This window comes from Brienomyrus brachyistius, chromosome 7 (genome assembly GCF_023856365.1).
Source record: "Brienomyrus brachyistius isolate T26 chromosome 7, BBRACH_0.4, whole genome shotgun sequence".
Lineage (NCBI taxonomy): Eukaryota > Metazoa > Chordata > Actinopteri > Osteoglossiformes > Mormyridae > Brienomyrus > Brienomyrus brachyistius.
This window is the reverse complement of record NC_064539.1, coordinates 19,036,139-19,049,494: the sequence shown is the minus strand read 5'-3', so window position 1 is coordinate 19,049,494 and position 13,356 is coordinate 19,036,139. Positions and strand designations below refer to the sequence as shown.

The following is a 13,356-nucleotide window of genomic DNA, read 5'->3' as shown; positions in this document are numbered from 1 at the left end:
CGAGTCAAAGTGATGACAAAGACAGGCTAGGCTACTCCGAGAGGCTACATGGTGCATAGCTATGGCTAACCTCTCCTTATTCAGTGAGTCCGTTAAACCTGAATGTTTCTATGCAGTTCTTGCATTGCAATTGTGCTGCATTTTCACTCACTTTCAATGTGAAGTGTTTCCACACAACTGATGCCTTCGTTCTTTGTTTTGACCCTCATCTGCTACGCACCATTTTCCTTCTGCCATATTGCTGAGTCATCCATTCGTAAAATCTTAAAATCGATGCTTTTTAATAATCGAGTAATTGACATTAATCAAGTAATCCATTTACAGCTTTAGTAAAATGTAATTTTTGTTAAAAACTGTGTGACGCTCCATTAACCTCTTCTTTCGTTAAATCTTTAACTGAGCAGGAAATCTTATATTCAGTCTAGGACTTAGAGCTAAAAACTCTTAAATAATATTTTAAGGTTGCAACAGATTCAGGTGTAGTGTGTAAAGAAGCCTTGCATCTGCCATCTCCGGCTTCCCTGGCTGAAACACTGAAAGCGTCGCTTACCCAGGTGGTTGTCCTGGTATTGTGGTCGATGAAAAACGGGCGTCCATTGGGCGCTATCCTCATCTCCCAGCCAGGCGGCAAGAAGCTCTGAGTGGCTTTGTGCTGGGACTTGGGAGAGCTGTAAGGCGAGGGCTGCGGTGACTGTGGGTTGGACAAAGTGTCTTTTACTGCACGTCGGGCCTGGATATTGTTGGCTCCCTGGAAAGGTTTACAATTGCACAAATGAATTTCATCACAAAACAAGATACTAATTTCACTTAGTTCATTTATACAAGTTGATTTCCTTACTTTTATTGTGCAACACAACTGAAGCGTACCAGTTGGTTTTTAAGCATTTGAAAATGAACCATGGTTTCATGTATTTTGAAGGACTTTGTTGACAAGCCACTGACGTCACTCTTATAATGAGTCCATCATTCATCAAACATCCTTCCAGTGTCTCCCTCAGGCATTTAATGCTGCAATTGCTTCTCTGTCTTAACTGGCTGCTTTATTCCATTTTCTTTTTTTTCTTTTCCTGTGTATGGTCAAAGCCAATAAACTCTAGATGATTTCAAGGTGACAATTCTGACACCTGATCACCTGCAGGCATTTGCGATTGTAGGAAGTCTATGTGCCCTGAAGACATGATGACCAACTTCAAAATCCTATGCTCCTGAGTTGAAAAAATACCTGTTATAATCTATTGCTCAAAAAATCCCCGATACTTGACATACACTTGCCGTGTTATCAAAATTAAGCCCAAACACTACATTTACTCTAAATACAAAACTACATTCAAACTGCGGCTTATTTATATTAAAAAAACTGTTCCATTTTCATTCACAGAATACTATGACACAGTGTCTGCTGTGACCTGGATTGTTTCTTTAGACTGACTGCAAGGAAATACAAATTCTCAGATCGAAGAAAACAAAATTATCCTTCCGCTGACGCAGGTCGATTATGTGTTAATGCTAATAGATTTTCACAGAGTACATTAACCGGGCATCTAATATCAAAAGCAACGCGTTTGAAAGAAATTCTTTTTGAGGCAACGGAAAGACAGCATGTGCCGAGCTGCAAGCCTCTGAAAGCAATGTGGAATTATTAATAACTAGATGTGGAGCAGCTGGTCTTGCAGACAAAGGGCAGCAGGTTCATATTCTACGGAGCGCCACATTTGTGCTTCCCTCAAGCCCTTTCTTAAATCTGACCTGTTTAACTGGCTAACTATGGTACAATCTGTTCAGTTTGATTGTACAAATATGACATTTGTTCTGAAATGACCCGTTAAGCAAAAAATAAGCGAAGTTACAAAGCAGATACTTTGCTTGCTGCGCTCAATTTAAAAGAAAATTCTGATGCCGTTATATTAACTACCAATTCTGTGTTATTTAAGAATCTAACATGTTAATTTCATCATCTTAAACATCTCGTCAGATTCAGAGAGCCTAATATTACTGTGCATTAACATGCCATGAAATGAAAGATGAGGTCATACATAAATGCAAGCAGGCTGGCTTGACAGTAGGCTGAAAACAAACAAAAAAAACTGCAGTTAATCCTTCCACCTGGAATCAGCAACAGCAGCTAAAATCTTTTCATAAGCATGATGCAACGTGATCATCACATGACCCAAAAGCACAAAGCATGTTGTTTCAAAATGCCATCCAACCCACAGATCGCAAAACACAAACCAATAGTTGAAGTTTTCTTAAGAAAGATGTGATCCTTATTGGCAGGTACGCTACCCATAATTCATCTTGTTTGTGAGCAATCATTCTGCTTGTGCTTCGACTCATGTACTCATCAGGGGAAGTTAGCGGTGAATGGAGCTTACGCAAACAAATCTGTGAACATAGTCAGACAAGAGATACATCTCCAGTTTATGCGTTTCTGCAATACAAAGCACGTCAAAAGAAAATCAAATTAATTTGCTGCATCTAAAGTAAATGTACTATTGATTTGTTGCTCATGACAAATGCACCCTAAGGTAGGTAATGAGCAACTTAATGTTAGTACTTTGGTTGCACAGAACGCCGACGGTTATGGAATTTGTACATTTAATTGCTCACATCTGGGTCTGTCATTCTAGAAATCAAAATTCCTAATCTGAGATGGATGGATCGACAGGTGCAAAATAATCTGAACAAAAAATGCAAAAGGACACCTAAGAAAAGCACTGATTTTCAAAGAAAACATTGGTTCTTTGTATGAGAAACAGCCAACAGCAGTGGTGTAGTCTGATCAACGGCGTGGTCAGTGGCACAATTCAATAGTCAGGCAGATTACTAAGAGCTTTTCTATGAGGGAAATCACGAGGTGGCATTTTGACAAATAAATACATTCCCAAATGTATGGATTTTGTCACTTTATTAACGGAACAACTCAAGATAGCAAAGCTGAGTTGGCTATAGGAAAATGAAATAGTTTCAAAAGGAAAGATTATTTTGCCCTAGCTATTCAGCTGTGACAACACACTAAAAGCCGATACTGTATATCATTCTTTATTTAAGTGTCTCTCATAACTGATTCATGAGACGTTTAAAAGAGAGACATTTTGAAAATTTAATCAGACCATTACATATAAGGGTATGTAATGGTCTGATTAAATTTTCAACATCCGTTTCTTTTGAACGTCTCTTAAATCAATTATATACAAAACACACAGACAATTATATATATATATATATATATATATATATATACACACACACACACATATACACATATACATATACATACACACACACACACACACACACACACACACACACACACACACACACACACACACACACACTCTCAATCAAAGGCAGCACTGTGTGGTTTTAAATATAGCAATATGATAGAATACTGTGAAAAATGCGTAGGCTATCTACAGTAGCACAATGCAGTGCTACTGCAAAACATTGTTTTGTCCTCATATTTGTTCTTCCCTTGCAATGTTTCCATACCTCCCTACCTCACTGCTCCAACCCATCTCCTCTGCCACAGAAGAATAACAAGCCCACCCCCCCCCTCCATAACATTTCCATATCATATGGCTCTGTTCGCTCTCCTACGCTGCCCAGGAGTATTACTCTCACTTCATATCTTTACATTCCAGTCCTTAGATTGTTCCAAATATTTATATGTTAATCTACAAACTGTACTGCTGACACAGTCACCATGAGCAAATCGATATCAGTTTGCACATAACAGCTGTTTGCTTTTAAGCAGCTCAGTATTAATATTCCAGTATTGTTCAATGATTCCGCGGTGACTAGTCAACAAATAATGAGGTGGGGAAAAAAAAAAAACGAAGCGATATTAAAAAAAATCATACCGAAAAACTTTCTATTCCTACTTAACGCTCTATGAAAAATGACCAAAAGCAAAAAGGACCACACCAGAATTTAAGTCTCTAACGTAATTCAATCGTTCTTTAAAAACAAAACCTTTTACATCTGGAAATGATACTTAAATTTCATAGTAAGAATGAATATCAGCATTCCATTCTTTTATGTCCTTATCACATAACAGAGAGAGCAGCTTCAAGAATTGTAAGCAAAAAAGCCATTAAATAAAATACAAAATAGACCAAAGGAAAATGGAATCAAAGCATTTTCACCACAATGTATTATATGTGTTTCACACTTGCCTTATATACTTGGTCATTTTCCTGTAAATTATTTATTGTCCTCCTATTGCCAAGGGGACGAAAAAAGAAAGAGGTGAGAAAATAAGAGGGTGGAAATGAGATTAATATCAGCACACAAGTGGATGAGAAACGTTGTAAGTCAAAGAGGTGAAGAAGGGCTGACCCTAGAGGAGAAAGGAGAGCGAGAAGGGAGACGAGGATGTTAGCGATGGGAACAAGAAGAAGCGGGTGGGGGGGCAGGGCAGGGCTGGGCAGGGCGGGCTGGCGCTCTCACCTCAATAGGGGCTGACAGGGTGACAGTGGGGGAGCTGAGGCTACGAGGCCGGCGGAGCTGGTGCTCGCTCAGGTGGCTGCTGGGCGCGGCTGTGGGGGGGGTGGAGGTGGCGGCCCCATCGTCTGTGAGCTGTTGTGGAGAAGGACGCTTTAAAAGTAAAACGAGAGCTCAGCGCGCAGTCAATGTACAGCACAAAAGCGCCGCCGGAAAAGCATGTCTGCGTGCACAAGGATTCATCGCGGATGACTAAGGGACAGGCCAGCCAGTCATAGACCTTGAGCGCAATGGGTGAGCCTTCAAACCACTAATCCCCAAGAGATGATTTGCAGTTTCGTTAAATATGCCGGGAAGCTAGAAGCCAAAAACAAGCAAATGTAAGCGATGAGCACGTATAAGGTTGACAGGGTTTAATCATCAGCGTCTCATTCCGCGTAAATGACTAACTGACTTTCCCTTTGTGACACACGGGACAGAAGTCGCCCGAGTGCCGTCTCGACAGTGTATGGAAAGAAAAGCAAATTCAAGCTCTGGTAAGAGAAGAGTATAAATAACAAGAGATGAAAGATCAGGCCCAAAACACTTGAAGCAGCAATCAGGCGAGATGGCTGAGAGACAAACGAGAACAATGAGTGAAGAGGAAAGAGATGGCGAGTGACGACACTGATGAGCCCTGAAGGAAATCCTGGTGACTGTGTACCTGCAGGATGGGGCGGGTCCAGGTAGTGCTGCGGTTGTTATGGTTGACGTAATATGTGCGCCCCTTGCCGTCCTTCCTCTCCTCCCATCCTGGGGGTAGGCCAGGCGTGGTGAGGGACTGCACCGCAGAAGGTGACTGACCGAGTGAAACAGCAAAGCTCAGATTAATCCTTCTGATGAGGAACCGAGCAAAAGGGTTCTGCAAAACTGAGTGGGGGAAAGGAAAATTTTACATAATAATAATAATAATAATAAACACTATATCCAAGAATTTGAGATCTGGAAGACTGTTTTCTAATAGATAGGCACTGAATTCTGACAATATTCAGACAGGTTCTGAAACACTCAGATGTAACCTATAATTTCCTCCTGAAGTTACTTACTTTCATTACCCAGCATTTGGTTATTAGATTGTTCATTATAAGTGTGTCTAACAGAAACCAGGGAAAACTATGCAATAAAAGCAAAGCTTAACATTTTGCCATGAATACAAATATCCATCTTAAATAATTCCTTAAAACCAAAAAATTATGCTGTCTCAGGCAAAAAAAAAAAAAAAAAAAAAAAAGTTGAACTTAATGAATAATATACATGGAACTTATTTACAGAAGTCTGACATGACCAGCACCTCGCAACCATACACAGACGCAACACCTCAATCACACTATTAAAAGGCCAGACAAGTGTAATTAATCAAAACATTGGCTGGACCAGTAAACAAACAACATAACGATATAATTTCACACAGAGACAAACTTAAAAGCAAAACAGTAGTACTTATGTCTACCACACTGCAAAGACATCCTTGATACCTGCTGATAAATTTGCAGTGTACAAGCTAAGCTTAATAAATATCACCTGTAAAGAACACTAAGCTCATATGAATTATGTATGCATTCTGACATTAAGCATACACAACACAGGGGTATTACTTGGTATGATCATCAAAGCTTTTAATCTAAACATTCATAGTCCCAGAAAGGACTCACTCCCTTAAAAATCCAGTAGTTTAAAACCATGGGCTATGCCAGACCATTTTTATTTGTTATTACTGTAATTATTAGTACTCAAGAACCAAACATTTATCAGAATAAAATTTTCATGCACGGCAATTAAAGCATGTACTTTGGTCATGTGATGGTTTAATTTTCTAATCTACGCCTTATTGGGACTCTGGTAATCGAAACATAAACATGTACTCTTCAATAAAACTCCAGCAAGTGTACAATAAAATGGTACGCATTATTGGTTATTATTGGTTAGCATTATTCATTTCATTACCCTGGCTCATTTCCTTTTATTACAAATTGGAAAACTGCGAACAATCGTGTTTTAACGCTAATGAACACAGAATAAATGTATCTGTTTCGTAATGTGACGCAAACTTCCTTCCGACGTGAAAACCCAGCACTCTTAAAAGCACAGCATTTTAGTCTCATTTTTAAACAACGGAAAATAAAATAAGCTGTCAAACTAAAGATCAGTCTAAGGGGAAAAAAAGGGTTGTTAGTCTCAACATTCCACAATGAATAAAACCAAAGAAACATTCTTTTGAACAAAATGACTGACTATAAATATGTAAAAATGTTTAATCTTTTTTATATGAAATTTGTTGTTTCAAGTATTTCTACTCAAGTACTTACAAATATGATTTAAATTAGTGTTTTAATTATTAGATGGCTCCCATTTAATGCTATGCGAGTTTAAACTGTTCTTCCAATATAAAACTTTTTTGAAAAGTTCCAAGACAAAAAAAAAAAAAAGTGGATGGGTCAAGTTGTAATGCTGACGCATTATTAATGGTTAATGTTAAGCCTTCATGAACTGTGCCTGTCTCAGTTAATGTTTCTTGGACAGAAAGGCATTAAAACAATTTGTTTTAACAAAAAACAAGAAGTACAATGGCTGTTAAACTCTCCCATCTTGGGTGCAATGTATTCAGTTGTTCATTGGGAAATCTTACTAATGGCACCCTGACTATTAGTAACGCTGAGTCCTCACCTGACTGTATTTGTATGATGACACTTTTTGACATAAATAAATAATAGGGAAAAAAGGATGTACATAAAAGGACATTACCATAGGCTCTTCAACGCCTGTGACAGTTTGAGCTCTGGTTCTTCTGGTCTGGGAGCTCTGGTGATAAACAATAACTTCAGAGTGAGGGCCTGTTCTGGGTTTGTCTGCTCAGAGCAGAGGGTGCAGAATGGGAGTGAGGGGTCGTAAGCGGAAAGCATGGCAACAGGAGCACTCCAGTGACTGAGTATTTGGAAGGAAGCGAGTGGACTGGTGAGGGTCTGCATGCATGGGCGTAACAAATATATGGAAAAAGCAGAGTGGGGGGAAAAAATGATCCAGATGACAAAAAAAAAACGTATGAACTGTTATGTATTTACTGCCTGAATGGTTGAGAAAAATGCTTCAAAGGACAAATGATCTCGAAAAACTGATTACACTACAGCCACGTTTTAAGTACTCACAAGAAAAATCAAACCCAACACGCATATGAATTGTGCGAATGAAGTGCTCATCTTCTTAAAAGGACACTTGGTCCTTTCTTTCATTTACAATATACAATGCAAAATCACACAATGCATATTTTACGTTTACGTTCAAAATAAATGTAGCTGACTGCAAAAATGGAAGAGAAAAAAAAAAAACATACGGTCAACAAAAGCTATGAGGTAGCAGCTTCAGTAAAACTTGGCATCAAAGCGTTTCAAAGCGTTTCAAACACTTTTACACGTTTCTTTGATATTTAAGTTCACCATTGTCTGATTTAGGGTTTTGGAAAACAGAGGTTCACCTGTACCATTCTAGAATTTAAAATTAACGTTTAAATGTGTTTAGGAAAGTCAAAGAAAATGGTTTGCAAACCAATCTGATTTGTTTTCCCGTTTTTACTCTGTAAATGAGAGCATCACTTTTCTGTACAATTCCGAAAATTCCAAAGGCTTCAGTGCAGGATGAACATGATTACCTATAAATGCCATTGATCTCAACCCCAAAGGGCTGAGTGGTCCTAAACTGTGCCAAAAAAATGCATGTCATGCCATAACAGAGCTACCAGCTGAAGTCCACAGTCCAATCAGCAAATAGAGATGCTTATCAGCCTTAAATCTCTTTACCCAAAGCATGGATATCATTTTCAAGAAGTATGCACTTTTGTTCACAGCTGTCCTTCACTGGTTGTCTTTTCCTCACTTCAATTTCATCTAGTTTCATCCTTCTTTTCCTGTCACTAAAATTTGTCATAATTTTTTATTCACTAAAAGAAGCTGATCAATTTGTACCCAAGCACAGGAAAAACACAGAAATTGGAGCACAATGCAGGATGATTTACCAGGGCTGACTAAGGACTGCTTTGCACATGCTGTGGAAAACTGAAACGAAGCAAAAGCAGCTGAACAACTCCCAAGACAATGAAAACGTTCCTGAAATCAGTCTTTATATGACTTCATATTTAACATATGGCACAAAACAAAACAAGAAAATATATTAGACTGACAAAAAAAGCCCACACAAACACACCTAAGTGCAAGTAAAAAAAAATAAATTATGACCATTCATCCGTTCCCCAGTACAGGGTCAAGTGACCCTGGAGCCCCCCCACAGAAAGCACACGGCATGTGGCAGGGAAGGTCCAGGATGTGACGGTGGGCCATCGTAGAGTACTCTCATACATGCAATAGGCAGCTACGAAACAGCAGTTCACACGAATGCAAGCTCTTGAACCGTGGGAGGAAAGTGGAATACACAGCAGAAACCCACATGGACACGGGGACTAACGAGCACACAATCAGGGGCAGGAACCAAGCCAACGGCCCTGGAGTTCAGAAGCCACAGTGCCAGTGCCAGTACAAGTCCCCCCCCCGCCATTCTTCCGTAAACTGCACACTGCTTTATATAGTATATAATAGAAGCTATGTGATTCCTCATACATTATACAACATCCTGTTCTTCTGTCTCTCGACTTTACTGCAGTTTCACTTAATTAGCAAGAAGAGGAGATGGAAGGATGCTGGATGAGAGCATTGAGAGCAGCTGACAGCTTTTCCTGTCACCATGCTATGGACCTTCCCAGCAACCAAAAACGATCACAAGCTCTCTCCATTCCTCTCTGCAATTTTCACTGCTTCATTAGCAAAAAAAAAAAAATACGTACACAAAATGAACGTGAAAATGAAGGGCCATAGTGCAGAGCAACGTTACTGTATAAGAACTTTCAAAATTTGCCGCTTTAAATAAACAGGCAACAGCAACATATTCCAACAGAGATGAGTGATCCTTACATGCCACAGAAAGTGTCATATAACGCCACTAAATGAAACCTAGAAAATTGGGTGTAAGTCAAAAAGCGGATCAATGAAATCTGTGACATTCATAATGTTATTAAATATTATGAGTTTTTATCGGTCCAAGTACCAGTGGTGCAGGATCTCTATTGTTTCTCTAATAATTATTCAACTAAATGAATAAGCAGTTGGTAGAGAGTCACAAATGAAGACTTAGGTTACCTTGGTGACACGTGCATGGCAGACAAACTGCACAGAATCATATCAATCCAGAGATTGTCATAACTGTATATAATGTGTATGTAATTACATTTATTACTTGAACATGTGATGGCAATATGCCTTTGAATGATTCCTGTCAGTCGGTACACATCTGCCAAAGCTCATTCAATAGCTGCACCTGATTAGCTGATTTTGAGACCATCATGGAGCATTAATCAAATTAATGTTGAATCACTTAAATATAGAACACTTCATTTTTTAGGTTATATATACCACCTTACAGAGACAAGAAAACAGCAGATTTTCTATAACATGACATACATAAAAACACCATAACAGCTGAAAGATGTACATGGTTGCTTAGCTACAGAGTGCTAACAAAAAGGTCTAATGGCATAACAGAACCATAATTCACAAAGTGCATTTAAAATGAATTTCCTGTTAAGCATTGTTTACCATCTAATCGCCCCCGTGTATAATTCTTGTTAAAGACTTGAGAAAGACCGAAGGAAATGGGTTTCTTGGTGCCGTATGAGCATTTAAAAGAAACCTTGAAGCACTTTTGAAAAGACTGAATCCGCAGATTTCCAAAACCTCGTTACCGATTCCTTGACTCCAATTACAGTGCTCCAGCATACTGTCCATTAACATGCATCACTAAGACATTTCAAAGTAAATTTATCCCTACAGAACCTGCTATTGAAAAGTCAATCCGCCAAACAGTCCTAATCAGTGAGGAACCTCAGCCTACGTAGACAAATATAGCCAATCATTACTGAAAGGGGAAACACACACTAACTCTACTGATTGCATTGTTATTAATATATGCCCACTCTTAAAACAACAATACCATTGTTTTAGCTTTTCCCCAATCCTCTCACACACTTCTGAACATGGAAATACCACTGATTCAGCCTTTATGGCAGCATTTCCCAATCCGGTCCTCTGGGACCTACAGACGGTCCACATTTTTGCTCCCTCCCAGCTCCTGGTGGACTGTCTGTGGGTTCCTGAAGACTGGCTTGGGAAACACTGCTTTATGGCAGATAAATTAAGTTGTCATTACATTTTTGTACAGCACATATTCCAGTGCATGAAATCCACTTCCCAATCCGGCCCGCAGGGACACAGAGCCAGTCCACATTTTTGCTACTACCAGAAGCTGGGAGGGAGCAAACATGTGGGCCGTCTGTGGGTCCCTGAGAACCGGCTTGGGAGATGCTGCTTTAAGGTATGTATGAATCTTTGAATGTTCTCTGAAAAATTCAATTTATCTTGCAGGAAAACTGATGGACGACATATGAAATCCATTTTTTAAAAAGCAAAAATAAACAAAAAAGCCAAAACTTTTAAACTAAATTTTACTCATTTGTTTCACATATTTTTGTCCAGAATTTTTTTGAAGGTCTCAACTTTTTCAAAATCCCACAAAAACCCAGGATTTCCAGCAGCTGTGGACATGTTTGCTCTATGCATAGGCATGTTCCTTTATATTTTACTGCATTTTATTATTTATTTGTTTGTTTAGCTTTTATTCACTCTTGCTTATCTAATTTACTAAGATTGAATCCATCTTCCTACAATTTCATTGACCTATATGTTACTTGCTTCTCTATCTTTGGTTTTACTTTAATCCCATATGTGAAGCACTGAGATGAATTCCATGTATGAAAAGTGTTATACGCTGCCCGGCCGAAAAAAGGGTCACCATCTGAATCTGAATTCTTCGTTGGGCTGCCTTTAGCTTCGATTATGGCGCACATTTGTCATGGCATCGTTTCCACATGTTTATGCAACATCTCTGCATTCAGTTTCATCCATATTTGCATCCATTTCTCACAGATCTCGTATTGACAAAGTGAGCTGAATCACTCCATGAAGTCTTCTTCAGCATCTCAAAGACATTCAATGGGGCTGAGGTCAAGACCCTGTGGTGGCCAATTCACGTATGCAAATGATTCCTCGTGCTCCTGAACCAGTCTTTGACAATCCGAGCCAGATGAATCTTGGCTTTCTCACCCTAGAATATGCCCATGACATCAGGAAAGAAAAAATCCATTCGTGATGGATGGAGGTGTAACCTGGCCAATCAGTAGATTCAGGTACTCAGCTGACTTCACTTTATTGCTGCATAACATCGCTGAGCTGTAATAATGATCCAGTCATTGGCTTCATATTGTAAGTATTTGCTGATTTAAATTGAAATGGCAACTTTTTTTTTGGCCAGGCAGTGTATAAATAAAGATGATTATTATTATTGTTATTATTATTAATTATGATTATTATAATAATTATGTTCAAACTGAATGCTGCGTCTGCAGTCTTTATACCCAATAAAGGTGTCCAAGGATGCCCAGTGAGTCATTCCTTTTATCTGGTATACATACATATTCTACTGCTCATCCAAAAGCTGCAGCTGACTGATTCTGTAACCATCACCCATAAATGGGTTTAGCACAAAGCAGTGAGTGAGATTTAGTCATCGCATGCAGAAATCACAGGGAGGAACTGATGGGTGTGATTTACTGTGTGGGCAACACAGGAAGGGCAGTGAGGATGTGTGAAAGAGGCGAATAAGGACGGAGGAGGAGGAAGAGGAGGAGGAAGAAGAGGCAGCATACCGCTGGTGGCAGGGGCTGGGTCTGGTCACTGACCCCATCTGTCATGCTTGACGAGCGAAGTCTGGAGGATAGCTGGCTCTGCTGGGGGAGACAGGACACTGTGTGTGAAAGCAAGTGATTTACAGTGCAAGGCCTACAGCCATCCCCCCTGTTGATAAATAACTTTAAGCAGGACTATTCATAATGTTATACGCCTGTGCTGTTACCCTCAGTGAAATGCAAAGGAGGCCAAAGTGCAGCACTTACCACAGAAGGACCGGAGCTCGAGGCCTCTCCATTTGTGTCGCCCGTAAGTGACAAGCGCAGGTTGATCTCCTCAGCAAAAGCCTGGGGACTAGCGTGGGGGGCGGGCGTCGGCGAGGTGAGTGGCGTTACGGGTTGGTTCAGAGGGTCGACTATTATGGATTCCTCTTCTGAGATTGGCTCCCAGGACTGTAAGAAAAAAAAAAAAGTGGAAACAAATCTTTTGTACTACATAATAGTAAATATATTTACGGAGCAATAATCATTAGCATATATAGTCTGAAATTTTAGCAATATAGTCATTCATTTCAGAACTTATGTAATGTCTTCCGTTTGTTTTTCTTGTCAATGCAACACCTTTTTTATCATTAACATACTGTTACTACAATGAACACAGTGTCATTATAAACACTATACAGAACTTTTTGGGTCTGTTGTAGATGCTATGGTCTTTAAACTAGTTTTATGAGACTAGAATTCATGGGGAGCCCCTGACAAACTCACATCGTCCATGTCTCGCGGTTCGATGGACTCATTCTCCAGGTCTTCGCTGATGTGCCTCCTCGATCGAAAGACGCGGTGAGCCTCCTGATTGATCTGCCTGATGTGGTTGTCATTCTCTGTCTCTGAAACAACATCCCTGAAACAGGCAAACACCAGACACGTTCACTTTGCTATAGAACTCAGATTTCTATTTCAATACACACAGAACCTAGTATCTGTTTTCTCCACTGAAGGCTACAATACACCAATATCCATTCTGGATTAAACACCAATGTCTCTCAGGCAGAATAGCTGAATGATTCAACACTAAACACTAATGCAAACCA

At 39.6% G+C, this 13,356-nt stretch overlaps 1 protein-coding gene across 12 annotated transcripts in view; it reads right to left on the bottom strand.

Annotated features, from left to right (window-relative positions):
* The window catches only part of nedd4l (NEDD4 like E3 ubiquitin protein ligase), a 56,214-nt gene that overhangs the window by 13,465 nt on the left and 29,393 nt on the right, over window positions 1-13,356 (bottom strand). For 4 of the 12 annotated variants that reach the window (XM_049018814.1, XM_049018812.1, XM_049018803.1 and 1 more), the window contains 7 exons: window positions 13,031-13,166; window positions 12,530-12,715; window positions 12,284-12,364; window positions 7,225-7,281; window positions 5,147-5,281; window positions 4,450-4,596; window positions 551-748 (listed from right to left, as the gene is read on the bottom strand). In XM_049018814.1, coding sequence (XP_048874771.1) covers window positions 551-748; window positions 4,450-4,596; window positions 5,147-5,281; window positions 7,225-7,281; window positions 12,284-12,364; window positions 12,530-12,715; window positions 13,031-13,166 — 940 coding nt within the window. The remainder of the gene's footprint in view (window positions 1-550; window positions 749-4,449; window positions 4,597-5,146; window positions 5,282-7,224; window positions 7,282-12,283; window positions 12,365-12,529; window positions 12,716-13,030; window positions 13,167-13,356) is intronic. The other 8 variants (XM_049018815.1, XM_049018806.1, XM_049018807.1 and 5 more) reach the window with 6 other exon arrangements.